A 14,069-nucleotide genomic window follows, 5' to 3' on the forward strand; every position below is an offset into this window, starting at 1 on the left:
ATCATGTGACGGTTCTTTAAACCTTTAGAAGGTTCAAAGAAGGTTTTCTTCACATCCCACAAATCTCATTTTCAAACATGGGTATTTAGGTTCTTCAGTAGTGTTAGAACCCCACATATTGTCTAGAGCAGGGGTCTGCAACATGCGGCTTTACTGCCCTTTTGTGGCTCCACAGCAGAATTAGATATTTACGTAAAAATAAAATAATTCTCTGCTGTAAAATAAAGCTCTGCTGATTGTTCTAACACAGTTTCAACAATAAATGGTCTTAAATGCTGGAGTTAATGCAGCCTATAAGTGCTAATTCACCCTTTAACCCTGACGGTTGGTGCGCAGACTGCTTGTCACCACAGCAACACGGTATCTCGCCTAGCTAACTTAGCAGCTAATGAAAAGGCAAAGAGAAAGATTTAATTTGGAGCCGAGCGGATTTATTTGCATTTATAAGCAGTCAGCTGGTTTCCTGATACGTTTAATCTGTAAAAAGAAACTATCAAACACTAAAAAGTTGTGAAGCTGAAGGTTTCAGCTTCTTGTTTGAATCCTCCTGTTCCATCTTAAATACTGCAGCTGGTACATTCTGGCACCATTTAAGGTGGTAACAAGAAGCTGGCGAAAGAGAGGCTGACTTCAGCCTCCTAAAAAGTGAATGTTGAGAAACATTTTACAAGAAACTATTCTACTTTTGCAGAAAAGTTTCCTGCCAGAGATGCGAGAAAAGCGACTACAGCTGAGCTAAAGCTTAAAGAAGTAAGTCTGTGTTTTCCTGTGTTTTTAGAATATACTAGTACATTGGCACATACAGAGACATATTTACAGCCAAGATTGTGAAGAGACATAAAATACTGTGGTTCCCAAGGTGGTTTGATTTTTATGAAATTGACAAAATGGCTCTTTGGGTTGCTGACCCCTGGGCTAAACACAAACAATAAAATATCTTGCTTTTTACAAGCATGCAATTATAAACTCATATAGATCTGGACATATAGGCTCTGGTCCACCTGTTTGCACCCTATTATGCTGTTTCTGACCAATGACTATGGGTTCAAGTCACTGGTGTTAAAATCCAAAAGCCATTTTGATTTTGTCAAGTTGAGTCTGAAGTCATCGATTTCTTGACTTGATAAATAAGAATCCAGCTACACACACACACACACACACACACACACACAGAGAAAGAGAGACAGAGAAACACATTTTACTTAAGTAACCAGTTAACAGTAACCACAGACATAAATATCTTCCAGCAGCTCAATACTCACCAACAGCACCAAGAAGAATCAAAATGCCCACTGCAACAAGTGCATATAAATACCCTGTGCCATGCTGTGTCATCTCTATAAGTTTGGTAAAATTGCCAACAATGATCTGAAAAAGATTAAAGAAATCAGATGTTTGGTTTGTAGCTGTAGCTGTAGTTTGTTGTAGTTTTATGCTACTGCTTATACTACTCTTGTCAGAAAGTGTTCATGCAAATCACTGTTAGCTTAGTGCTAACAAACTACTAGAATCCCATTGGGATGCTATCTGTGTAAACATTATCACTGAGGGTTTTTTCCTCATATTTTGACTAAGTTTTGACATTTATTGCCCACATGTAAGGCTCAGCTCTAACATTCACAGTTCACCGCTAATTTGTAATATGTTATGTAAAAAGCCATTTAATTCCAATATAGATTTCCGACTAAACATTCACACTCATGTTGTGGCTTTTTAGTGTCCATAATATAATGGGGACATTACAGTCTGCAGTAGGATCATTCTAAAAATGAATTTAAAATCAAGAGTTGAAAACCCATTTTGGACTTTTGAGTTTGAATTTAGACTAAAACCATTTTCCTATTGTTTAAAATAAATGATTGATCATTCTATTTTGTCACGACCAAAACAATCATAACACTACAATATCTGTACCAAATGTTTAGGTAGTGACAATTTTAGCTAGTTTTTAGCAGAACTCAAAAACACTAATCAGTACACTGGGCTGGGAAGTAAAGGAATTAATGTAACAACATTACGTGATCAGAATACAAAGAAGACAACTGTATTATTGTCCAGTTACAGTAAAAGAGACAGTTATAAGATTACAGGTAGTAAATAGTGATTACCAGCAGGATTACATTCGAAACACATGCATGCAAACACTTTTTGTCAAAATGAGCTGTTTTAATGATAAATGTTTAACGAGTTGTGTAAATCTGATGAGTTTTTCATTTTGTGAAGGGATCAGGCTGCTGCCAACATTCTGAAGCATCACAAGCAGCAGTTCACATCCTTTTATTTGACCAATCTATAGACATAAAAATATTTTTCTTCTTGTGGCAAAACTAAGATCCTTTTCCTGAAAATATCAGAATCAGGTATTTACCCTCGATTTACATAATGCCTCAATATGTTTCTTACTGTAGGAGTGCAGTTAGAACTAATTTGGTAGAATGGTCCAGTAAAGCAATAACAGACTGAACTGTCATACCTTGATTGAGTCCACTCTGATTTCTCGTCCCTTTTCTCCCACAATTCCACAGGTGAGAGCAGTAAACTTAATCACATCAATCACACACTCAAACTGCTTCTCTTCCTGCAGCCCCCACACTATCACATCTTCTTTACTGATACTGAGCATGTCTTCTGTTTTCTAGTGGGAGAACAGTAAAGTGTGGGAGAAAGAGAGTGAGATACAGTAAAGCAGAGCCAAGATACAGTTACATTTTATTACAATCAATTGCAAATAAAGGGCTACAGAACACAGCCTGAATCTAACTTTAATGATGCTGCACTCAAAACTAATGGCTCTACTAAAACTTTGGCTCTCATGTTCCAGCAGTTAATCAAATAAGGCTCATTGCTGAGGTACTTATAAACTTTGCTTTTTTTTAATTTTTAATGGATTGATAGTGATCTTGGACTTAGTTTACAATTGTAACAACTTATAACAGAAATGTTGACCCTACCTGTATGGTGACCAGCACATCACTGTCCACTTTAGAGGTGGAGAAGCTGGTGAATTCTGGATCTGGGAGGTAAAGCAGTTTATCTGCACACTCCACTTTTGAGTTTCCCACTCTGAGAGAGACACTGAACGGCCCAGAGTCCATGTATTCTCTCTGATTAAGAGTGTGGAACCAAAAGGTCTGAGAGAATCAGACAGATACATCAGATTTTAATGATATGAGTGATGAATTGGACATTTGAGCAAACTCTCTTGTAACATCTTGCCACTTCCATGTGTGCGTGCCAAATTGTACATAAATCCACATTGTTCAAGCTGAGTCATAAGCAAGTTTTATGCATTTGAGTTACTGACTGTGTGTTACATTGTAAAACAGAGTGGCTGTGCTCAACTCATTCTGAGAGATGATCACACTTATATACCTTGTTTGAGTTGAGGGTGATCAGTTTGAGAGATGAATGAACAGTAACTTCATCCACAAACTCCAGATTGTTTCCCAACACGTGGATCTTCCTCCAACCACTGAAAGAAAAACATTAGATATTTATTCAGCCAATCAGAGAAGGGATTCAGAACAGCAGAGGTAGGAGTTGAAGAAGACTAAGCCAATGAATTCTGATAACTAGAAGTGATACAGAAGGAAGTGAGGACTAAATTACCAAAACTTTAGCAAGCTGAGAAACACTGGCTCCATTTCCACTTATAAAACAAAGTAATTTGCCAGCCTAACATCTATAGCAGAAGTGTAAACACTTACAAAATGACTAGAGACTGGAGAAAGAGAAGTGAAGACAGCAAAACACATTTAGCAGTGGTGCTGGTAGGAAACTCTTCTTCATCTTCAAGACTGCTATAGAATAAATACCAAGTACCATCTGTTTCTGTCATTTATGCAGAGTAAATGAAAAGGTATCTACTCCTTAGAGCAGAGCCCTTTCCATAATTTCCTCTCAGGGAATAATAACGTCTAGACAGGGTTGCACAAAATACTGAAAAAGTAGTGATGGCTTACTACTGAACAAACTAACATAAATGTATTCAGCAGTATATTCGATTACAACACAAAAAAGTAACATATTCAGAATACATTAAAATACATCTAGACAAGTCACATAGGAACAGTTTTTTAAAAATGTTGTTTCGTGTCGATACTGGTTGGTCTTTTTCTTCCTGTATAGCTTCTGTTAATGTATTTTGTGAAAAATTCACTTTTCATTTGAATTAAGTTCTGAAATTCAGTTCTGAAATTCAGTATATAAATAAAACAAAGAGGTCATTAAAGATAAAAGTAAATGTAAAAGAAAACAACGTAACTGATAATCCAAAATAGGGTGGAATGGTTAATATATGGTTTTTAATGAAGGGAGTCAATTGTGCATTATTTTTTACCCTGAAAGTGGATGACATGCTTTTGTTATGAAGAGTGTCTGTGTTGCCTCTGCTCTACCTGGTCCAGGTGTTTCTAGGCTGCAGTCCAGTACAGGTGGGCTGGGAGCCATAAGTGATTGCAGCATTACCGTGGCAATGGCCGTCTTCTGTCACCACACACACCCTCACAGTTCCTTTATTCCCACTCGGAATACTGAACTTCAGAGTGTCAGTGGAGCGCTCCAACACTGGAGTCCTGATGGAAAACAGCAGATTCACAGAGACACAAATCAAATACATCATGCATACAAACACACACACACACACACACACACACACACACACACACAAATACACTTCTGTTAACACTCACTCCTTTGAAGTGCACTCCATGACTCCCTGAAAATGGATTTTCTTGACCAATTCCAGGTTTCTTCCTTTTAGCACTGCATTGTTTTTGCCGTGAAAGGAGACCTGATTAGGCTCCAGGGAGAAAATCTCTGGCTGATAATGGGGATAAAGAGAAGATGCATTTGAAACTGGCTTTAACACCAATCTTTCACACTGGGGTGGTTGGGGCTTTGTGTGTGTTATGTTGCCTCATCTGCATACCCATAAGCCCTTGCATGGCCCTGTCATGGTGTAACCATTAGTCATGTAGCTTTAATTAGCCTGTTCTGTGCTGTTGTTGTGCACTACACTGTGTTAGCTGTGCCAGCTAGCTTTGGCAGCTATTTGCTAACTGGCCGTACATGTGAAGTTCAAATGGGATTATTAACCCACGCTGTTTTACAGTGGGGGTCCAGTTTTCCAAAAGAGAAACACAGGACCCACCATACTGTGTTTCTTGTTGAAAACAGCAAGTTTAGTTTAGTTCCCTTTTCACACCTTTAGTTCCCTTTTCAAACATTCCCCAAAGACAGATCTATTTTCTACTGTGTGAAAAAAGTTACTTACTGTGTCCTTCTCAGAAAGTAATTCTTTACAAGTATCCTACAGAGAAGATAAACAAATTTTATTTCACAAAACATTCATACATTTTTACTTTGTTCAAACAACTGAATTCAAATGCCAACTTTTTCAAAACAACATTTTTTACAGAACAGTTGTGTTTGTCTGCAGTTGGAGTTGAATCACCTGCGGTTGGAAATTCTCCAGGATTTCTCAAATATAATCAAGAATAAATACTTGATTTATTAAATGAAAATCTACATTTATTTTGCAAAACACAACGCAGAGCATTTTTTAATTGAAAAACAAATAAATAAAAATAACTGTTAACTGTCTTTTCCAGGTATTTAATTGCAAAATTCCATATTTGGTGCCTGCAACACATTCTAAAATAGCTGGGACAGGGGCAACGTAATGCTGGGAAGTTTGTAGAATGACCAAAAACTCCTGTCTAGTAACTTTCCACAGGCAAACAGATGTATAGGTAAAACTGTGTGAGTGAATAGACCAACAGCTCAAGTGTTATATCAAGCAAGAATGGGAAAAACTACAACAATTGGAGTCCTCAGTTCCCGCATGATTACTGAACATTGTTAAAATGAATGCTGTGGTAGGTAACAATTTTTTTTTAATGTGCCACAGGCATCAAATTTAGAACATGCTTATACAAAAACTTGACTAGCTGAAAGCTAGCTTATTGTCTTTGTACTGTTTTCAGTAGAATACTGGTCAAAAAGGATTTGCAAATCATTGCTGTTTGTTTTCATTTACTTTTATTTACTGTCCCAAATTTTTTGGAATTGGGTTGGTAAAATTAAAACTATATTAGACATTGTACAAAACCTGACAGTCTTGAGCTCATTAATATGTAAACCTGTCTGTTTGTGCCATGAACTCACCTGTATGCTGTCATAACCTTATTTCTTACATAACCTTACCTGTGTGTGTACCTGTGGTGCAGACTCTTGAGACCAACTGCACATCTGATTACTGGGAGACCACTGACACCCAGCCGAGATACACGCTGCACACCTGCATATAAAACACACACGTGCAGTGCAGCGTCACAGCAGAAAAGGCAGCCGAGCCGATAATCATGTATTAGACGTGTGTAATGTGTACATTTTAAATAATTGTATTGTGTCTAGTGTGAAACTGTGAGGTCTGTGAAAGAATATTTTAATGGATGTCTAAAGTTAGTAAACAAAATAATCATGTCTTTTCAAGTCATTTTAAGGAGAAAAAAAAAACAAAATATGGCATGGATATAATTAATGGCACAACACTATGGATCCACCACCATATTTGAAGTTCTTTTGTTTATAAGCTTCATTTAATCTTAAATAAACAAATTGCTGGTCTGCTTTACCAAAGGGCTCTATTTTTGTTCCATCAGTCCACAAGACATTTGCCCAAAAGGATTGCAGTTTGTCTAGGTACATTTTGGCAAACATCAATCGTGCTTTCTTAAGTCTTTCTTTTAGTCATGGCGTCTTCCTTGGCCTTCACCAATGAAGTCCTTCTTGGTTTAGTGTGCGGCGTATAGTACAGATTGAAACCATCACTCCAGATTGCTCTGTGTCTGCCTTTAGCTCTTTGGATATTACACATGGTGTTTTTTTCACAGTTCAACCTTCGAAGACTTTTCTCACTTATTTTCCTCTTTGACTCATGTCCTAGGAGGTTCTTGACAGATCCATTAGCAATAAACTTCCTAAGTCCATTACGCACTGTTGAAACAGGGATGGCAAGGACTTTGGAGATGGCTTTGTATCCTTCACCGTTCTTGCACTTGGAGACAATAGCACTTCTGATGCTCTCAGACAGCTCTCTTGTCTTCAGCACTGTGAGGGATCAGGGAAAGTAAAGTGGCCTTCTGTGGTGATTCTAATTTCCAATTTATCACAAGTGAGTCTAATCTAGTCTAATCTGAATGGAATTCATCAAAAGAGCGGCAATAATTGTGTCATATCCATATTTCCATTTTTATGCTTTTTCCTCCATTGCTTTTTATTATTTTTTTATCCTTAGCTGTTGGCCAAAGAGGTTTCACAACACATTTTATTTTTGGAAATATTGTACATTATGTACTTAAAATTCAGGGGTGCCAATAATGGTGGCCAGAACTGTACAGTATACGTATATGTTTCAAACTACAGGACAGTTGCTGCTCAGAGCATTTTGTAATGATCTGGATTCTCTTACTTATCATATGATGATGTCTCTGTGATGTCTGGACAGCTCCTCAGTTTCAGACTCTCTGTGATTCTCTGATCTCCAATAGTGACAGTCGCTGTGACTCTGAGTCCTGTATATACAAAAGATAACATTTTCTCAATATACAAGCTGAGATATAGAAGGTAGTCAGAACTCTTGAATAGCATTGAGTTTCTTGTGTGCTGCATTAAAGAAAATTAACATTGTATTCCTAAATTTCAGGCCAATTTATGAGTTTCCCCATTGTTGTTCATCTTTGGTTGTTCTAATGATAGTGTGGGCTTCCTAAGTGTACCAATTATATAGATCTAAAGATCAAAACTGACCATCAGGAGGCAGGTGCTGGCTGGAGAAAGTGCAGGAGCAGTTGGGAAAGGCTACAGTAGAGCTGTCACACAGATTCCTATCTCCTGTCTTAAAGGTACATGTTGAAGAAGGGCTGTGTGTGACCTCCACATTCAGGTAAAGATTCAGAATGACCTAAATGAGACAGATAGTAGTGGTATAAATTGTCTAAAGCAAAGATAAATGTTTTTGAGATTTCACTCAAGAAGAAAATGTGATGTACCTTGGTGGAGACTTTATTCACATGAAAAGAAATCAGCTCTTCTTGAAAAGAGTCTTCAGGAATGGAGATCCAAATAGAGTTTGAACACTCATCTTGGATAGAGCATCTAGTGACCAAAATGAGGAAGAAAGGCAGAATTTGAATTGGTGGATAATTGATGTTTAGGACATGAGTTCTAAAGGACCTGATGATATTTTGCACGCATGTATGGTTCCTTGCTAGGAGCACTGGCTGTGTCTTTAATGATGTAGGGCTCAGCCCAGCTTACTGTAGGGTTATTTTCCCCCAAACTTTTTAAAATTAACATGTAAAATGTAACTTTTTACTTAATGTGAGGTTTTATATATAAACAAAATGTTCAGCAATTTAGCAACGTTGATTGATGGCTCTTCTGAACAAAATCATAAACACTGTTTGTAAATGGAATATAAAAAAAGTGTCAAAAACAGAAATGTTTCTCCAATAATGTCATTGTTAAAGCCTTCTTTTACACTCTGCTCACAAATGTCCTGTTAACACAGAAACATTTTATCTGTAGTTTTTATATATTTCAAAAAGCAGAATAGTACAACTCTTCTTGTCTAAAGCCAAACAACATTTCAAACATAAGTGTTACACAGCATTATCACACATGGAATGACAGCACTGGTAATGTAGTTGGATGACCCTGTGTATCAGCTTTAATGGTGGAAACACCAACCACCACCTTCTTTCCTAAGGACGTAATCCTTCTCAATAATGACTCTTCTCACATTGCTCTGCAGTAAACAGCTGCACATGCACTTTAATGCACACTTTGCATAATGCATAATCACTTTAACCACTGTACATACTGTCCCATTTCCCTCTGGTGTAGTCTTTGCACATATGCTCTTTAACTAATTGCACAAATTGTTGTGTGCAAATGTTTAGACCCTGATCAAGTTACATATTTTGTTGATTTTTGAAAGTGAAAAGAAGTAAGCATAACCTCTACAGCAACATATTTTAAAAATATCATTTTTATTGCAAATGTTAACGCAGTTTACACTTAACAAGCATGGTCTCCTCTAAGGAGCTTCTGAAAAAAGATATCAAAGCGCATTTCCAAAACAATTTCTGCTGCCTGAAATACCATTAAGAAATAAGGAACTGTTGAAGTCAATGCAAGATTAGACTGAGAAAACGCCCAGATAGCACTTCCATATAACAGCAAAGAATCTGCTAATGCAGGAGTGATGGTGCACTGTATTACTGTGAAATACTGCTTGCACTAACGTGATATGCATGGAAGAGTCATCAGAAAGAAAACTCACCTGTGACCTCATCACAAAAGTCCAAATCTGAAGTATGCAAAACAACATCTAGATAAGCCAGAGGCATTTTGGAAACAAGTGTTGTAAAACTCTTTGACCACAACCACCTAAGTTATGTTTGGAGAAAATTTTTATGAACAGGACAATGATCCAACACATACCTAAAAAAAATCTAAATTATATATAGCAGGACTACAAAAATTCTGCAAAGAAAAGTGGCTGATAAGTCTACAAAAACAAGAAAAAGACTCCAAACTCGCTATAAAAAAAAATTGGCAAGCTGTGATATCTGCCAAGGGGTGTTACTAAGCACTGACTTAGTAGGGTCTCCACACATTTGCACTGTCACAATATCTTTTTCTTTTCTAAGATACACTATGCTTTTGATTGATCTAAGATTTTTTGTTAAAATTAAAAGAAGAGTTTCTTTGAATTCTCACGCTCGCAATCATCAGATTCATCCACTCGGGATAGGGGTCTGAAGCACAAACCACATTATAAGATGTTCTTTCACACATTACACATTTCGACCAAAGAGGTCTCCAAAGCCTGAAAATTGACACAGTGCAGCTTTAATCAAATATCAATTATCATTTGCAGAAAATTGTTTTTTTTCTTTAAATAATTTGCTGCAGAGGTGTTCACTTCTTTTCACTTCAAAATTCAACAAAATATGTCATCTGGGTTTGCCTTGTGTTATACAGTTAATGATATACAGTATTTAACTATTTTATCACACTGTGCTTGTTAGTCAAATACCTCAAGGTTTCATAGGTCATCTGTAATTTTTTTACATGTTGATCATACATAACTGTCCTTATTCAGAAAAAAGTTTGAAGGAATATGGACTGCTAATAGTTATGGCTACTTGACTCATTACACAAAACATGTTCATGCCTTCAGGGTTTCAAACCAATGTACCAGTGTGATCAAATCTACTCTAAATATTGCCCTAGAAGTTATACCTAACAACACAGGTGTAACTGTCTTCATTTTCAGCTGGTATATGAAAATATAATTGAACTTTTTTTCCTTGTGGCAATTTTCTAATTTCCTCTGTTGGCTGTAGCAGGTTTACAATGAGAGTTTGCTAGTTTGAACCATGCCTTTCAGCTTATGGAGCAGAGATTGCGTGACTGCAGGAGGAGAGAGAACTCTGAGAACTTTGCTGGTGTTCTGGGAGGCTTCTGCTTTAAGTTAGTGTTTAAAACCTTCAAAAATTTCAAGAGTGAGTCAATTTTATTTTGTTCGATTTTATTTTATTTTATTTTAATAGAATCCCCACTGAACAGAGGTAGGACAAGAGGAGATAAGAGGAGATGGGCGTGAAATGTCCCAGGAAACAAAAGATAGATGAAAATTTATATCACTAACCTTTAAGTAGAACTATGGTCCCAAAATAGACTTGTAAATAATAATGTGCAGGGTATATAGGGTAGCTTTTGCACATTATCCATGAATGTTTATCCAATGGATAAACATTCATGAACCTGTTTATTTTGATCCAAAGAGAAATCCATTCAAATGAAATTCAAATAACTGAAATTGTCAGTTTTGTTCCATCAACAACTGATCTTTACATTGAGGTAGCAAAGTCTGAGTATTCCAACTCTACTCTATTTGACTTAAAGGAAATGTGTGGCGTAAGTTGAGTTCATGCAGCAGTTTATTTATTTGACTGTAGAAACACCTGCCATGTAATGCATCATTACACGTGAGACAAAAATGATTAATAAAAATAAGTACTGAACTTTTGAATGTAAGAGATGTGTATGAATGAGTGAGAAACCTACTCGTTTGTAGTCAGACACCAGCCACAGGACGGATCCTGAGAAGCTCTGCAGTCTCTCAAAGTGCTGTACAGACCACACTGAGTCACTGCTACCCGCCTGATCTACAACACAGACATTTACAACCAATTTAATCTCACAATAAAATATCTATGGTATTAGTTTTAAAACATTGAGGTACATGTGTTTCCTGAAATTTCTGCAGTAACAAAGCTCTCATTTAGAGCACTGCCTCTCAATAATCTGAAATGTCAGTTCAGAAAGTTCTGCAAGCATAATTATTAAGGCCAGTGTCACTTGTTTAAAATGCCACCTGTTTATGAAAGATATCTTTAATGATGCTAATGGGTGTTTGGCTCTAACACTCACTTGATTTCTCAAAGCTATGTAGATGTACTTATGATCCACTGGGTCAAAGTGCATTCTGGGAAACACCATCCTGTCATCAGTAGATTTGTACAGCACCGTCACACAGCCAGAATTCAAAGCCTTGTCCAGCACAATCTGGAAACACATAAAGATTAAGAAATCATGATGAAAAAGAATAGTAATAGTAGAGAGAGAGAGAGAGAGAGAGAGAGAGAGAGAGAGAGAGAGAGAGAGAGAGACAGATATAGATCATATTCTGTTATGTATTAGAAGATGGACAGAAAGTCAGACCTTCATCAGTTGTCCATTTGCAGTTCCGATGTAGAGCTCAATCCAGGATCCTCTCTTTTCTGCTGCTACAGATGACATTGAACTGTGTTTGAGCACCACAGCACGAGGACTCAGAGCATGATCTCCTTTCTGCAGAGACCAGAAACATGTTGAGGGAAAGAGATGACAGTTACTGATCTATAGATGCTGAGGGTCATTTTGGTGGAACACTCAATGGTACCTCTTCAGTACCTTTAGTCAGGGAACATAACTGTACCACAGTTCTTTGCAATTGTATTTTTTAAGTTGTATTGACTCCACACACCCCGTCTTGTCTCCAGACCTTTTATTTGATTGTTCTGTTTTAAGACACTAGGTTATGAAAATGTACACACATTACTGCACAGGACTGAGAAAATGAATTGTTACTCTTTCAGAAGTATTATCTGCCACAGGCCGCGCTGCTGTGAGGAACTTGCAAAGCGGCTCTCGGGAGGCGTCAAGCTCGGGTTAAAAAGTGCTGCTGCTGCTGTTATTGTTGTTGTTGTTGTTTATGGAAGTTAATTAGAGTAACTGTGACCAAGGAGGGTGAGTTACAGAGTATTTGAACAGTTTACCCTCCTCATGTCCTCCAGCGTTACCCCCTCCCTGTGCTGCCTGTTGAAGTGCCTGCTCAAAATTATAAAAGAATGTTTGCTCATATGCCTGATGTTCACTGCATATTCTTTTATGTGGATGCTACAATATGGTTCACAATTGTGTGGTTAGTTTTTTTTTCATATAGGACAGAAATCTAACATATTTAGAATTTAACGTGTTACTGACCAGAAGCCCACTGCAGTCAGGTCTGTTATGTAGCAGTGTACTGTATATCAACATACAGTATATTTTATTAGAGTGCTCACTTTAGTTAAAAAAATTCAGTTCATTTTGGTGTTAAATGACTATTTGAATTTCAAGAAATCAAATGTTTACAGTGTTGCATTATGGTAACATGTTTACATTGAAAGAAAAATGAAAATGAATTGTGTAGTTACTCGTTATAATAAATATTTAGAAGAGATCAGATCAGAAATAGGTGTCCCCAGTGTAGATATACCCAAATAGGACCCCCACAGAGATTTTTATTTGTTTGCTCTTGATGTTAAGTACATTTTGTGTAAGACAACTGAAACTTTTTAAAACATCCTCTCATGATTCATGTAAGAAATGGTTAAAATATTATGAATCATAATTACTATTGAATTTAGAGATCTCTAGTAGTTTCTCACCTGAGCTGTGCACTGTGGTTTACAGCTGAAATATGAAGGTACTCGGTCTCTGATCTGACTGAGGTCGTAAATGGCCAAAGCAGTGTTCTGGGGGTCGTGCGCTTCTTGCGCAGTGAATATTCCCGCCCAGAGAAGAGGAGATCCAGAGGAGAGAACTGCAGAGGAGGATAAGAGCTTTTTACGGTCTTTATCATCACAGCACTGTAGCACTGCACCTTGTAGAGATCTGGTCATTTCTGTTTTACTGCGGCTGTTCTTCATCCTTAAGACCACCACAGCTGGACCTGTTCCAGACTTAACGTTCATCAGCAGGTACGAGTGAGAGGGAGGAGATGATTGGAAGCCGTCGATCCACTCAGCATCACTCTGTGGAGAAATGCTGGCTTCGTTTGAAGAGGCTGCTTTAGAGAAAATTCCTCCTATCTGAGAGTCCAGAGTGTTCCGCAGAGACACTCCACCAACAGAGTCACAATGATCAGGAACCTTCTCTCTGGCAACCAACATATAAGTTCCGTTTCCTTCATCAAAATCTACAATAAAGGAAACAGATGATTTATTAACAGATGGTCCGACTGTAACATCCTCCCTGTAGAGACTTCTGCTGATGTCATTGATGTCCAGGAGTTCACAGTATCCACAGTCAGAGGTTCCGCAGGTTATCAGGGTCTTATTCGCGTCGAAAGGCAGTAAAATATTAACTTGGTGATGTGTGTGGTTAGATATGTCCTTGTGTTTCTCCTCTACTAGATCGAGCCTCATCTGGAGGAGCTGAGAGTCGGTGACGACGAACACTTTCCCGTTTCCAACAGCAAAGTTCCTGATCTCTCCTTTAACGCTGAACTCCGTTAAGGAGGAAACAGCGCTTTGGAATAAGAGCAGCATTCTCAGATAAACAGTCCTCATCCTGAATAAACTTTATTGTTGCTGGAGTTACATCTGTTCAGAACGAGGGTCTCAGCATAAAGTGGAAGTGGACCTCAGAAAAGTTCGTATTTCCCTTTGAGACCCATGTGATGACGC

General features: G+C 37.6%; 1 protein-coding gene and 1 pseudogene across 1 annotated transcript; both read right to left on the reverse strand.

Moving 5' to 3' along the window:
- The window catches only part of LOC118811164, a 44,253-nt pseudogene extending 30,247 nt beyond the window's left edge, over positions 1 to 14,006 (reverse strand).
- On the reverse strand, positions 709 to 14,040 carry LOC118812050 (plexin-C1-like). The gene is made up of 16 exons (XM_036576730.1): positions 13,050 to 14,040; positions 11,800 to 11,928; positions 11,509 to 11,643; positions 11,143 to 11,243; positions 8,055 to 8,160; positions 7,813 to 7,966; positions 7,475 to 7,577; positions 6,208 to 6,301; positions 5,276 to 5,311; positions 4,692 to 4,822; positions 4,398 to 4,574; positions 3,373 to 3,472; positions 2,952 to 3,131; positions 2,474 to 2,635; positions 1,263 to 1,368; positions 709 to 1,139 (listed from the first exon to the last, which is right to left on the reverse strand). Exons 1-16 carry the CDS (start codon positions 13,950 to 13,952, stop codon positions 1,105 to 1,107), a joined length of 2,652 nt encoding a protein of 883 aa, XP_036432623.1. The 5' UTR covers positions 13,953 to 14,040; the 3' UTR covers positions 709 to 1,104.
- Between the last annotated feature and the right edge of the window lie 29 nt (positions 14,041 to 14,069).

This window comes from Colossoma macropomum, unplaced genomic scaffold (genome assembly GCF_904425465.1).
Source record: "Colossoma macropomum unplaced genomic scaffold, Colossoma_macropomum, whole genome shotgun sequence".
Taxonomy (NCBI): Eukaryota; Metazoa; Chordata; class Actinopteri; order Characiformes; family Serrasalmidae; genus Colossoma; species Colossoma macropomum.

Coding starts and splice junctions, on each gene's coding strand:
- LOC118812050 (XM_036576730.1), bottom strand. CDS start 13,952: ATGAGGACTGTTTATCTGAGAATGCTGCTCTTATTCCAAAGCGCTGTT. Junction 7,967..8,054: donor TGAATAAAGTCTCCACCAAG/GTACATCACATT, acceptor TGTCTCATTTAG/GTCATTCTGAATCTTTACCT. Junction 5,312..6,207: donor CACCACAGGTACACACACAG/GTAAGGTTATGT, acceptor TCTTCTCTGTAG/GATACTTGTAAAGAATTACT.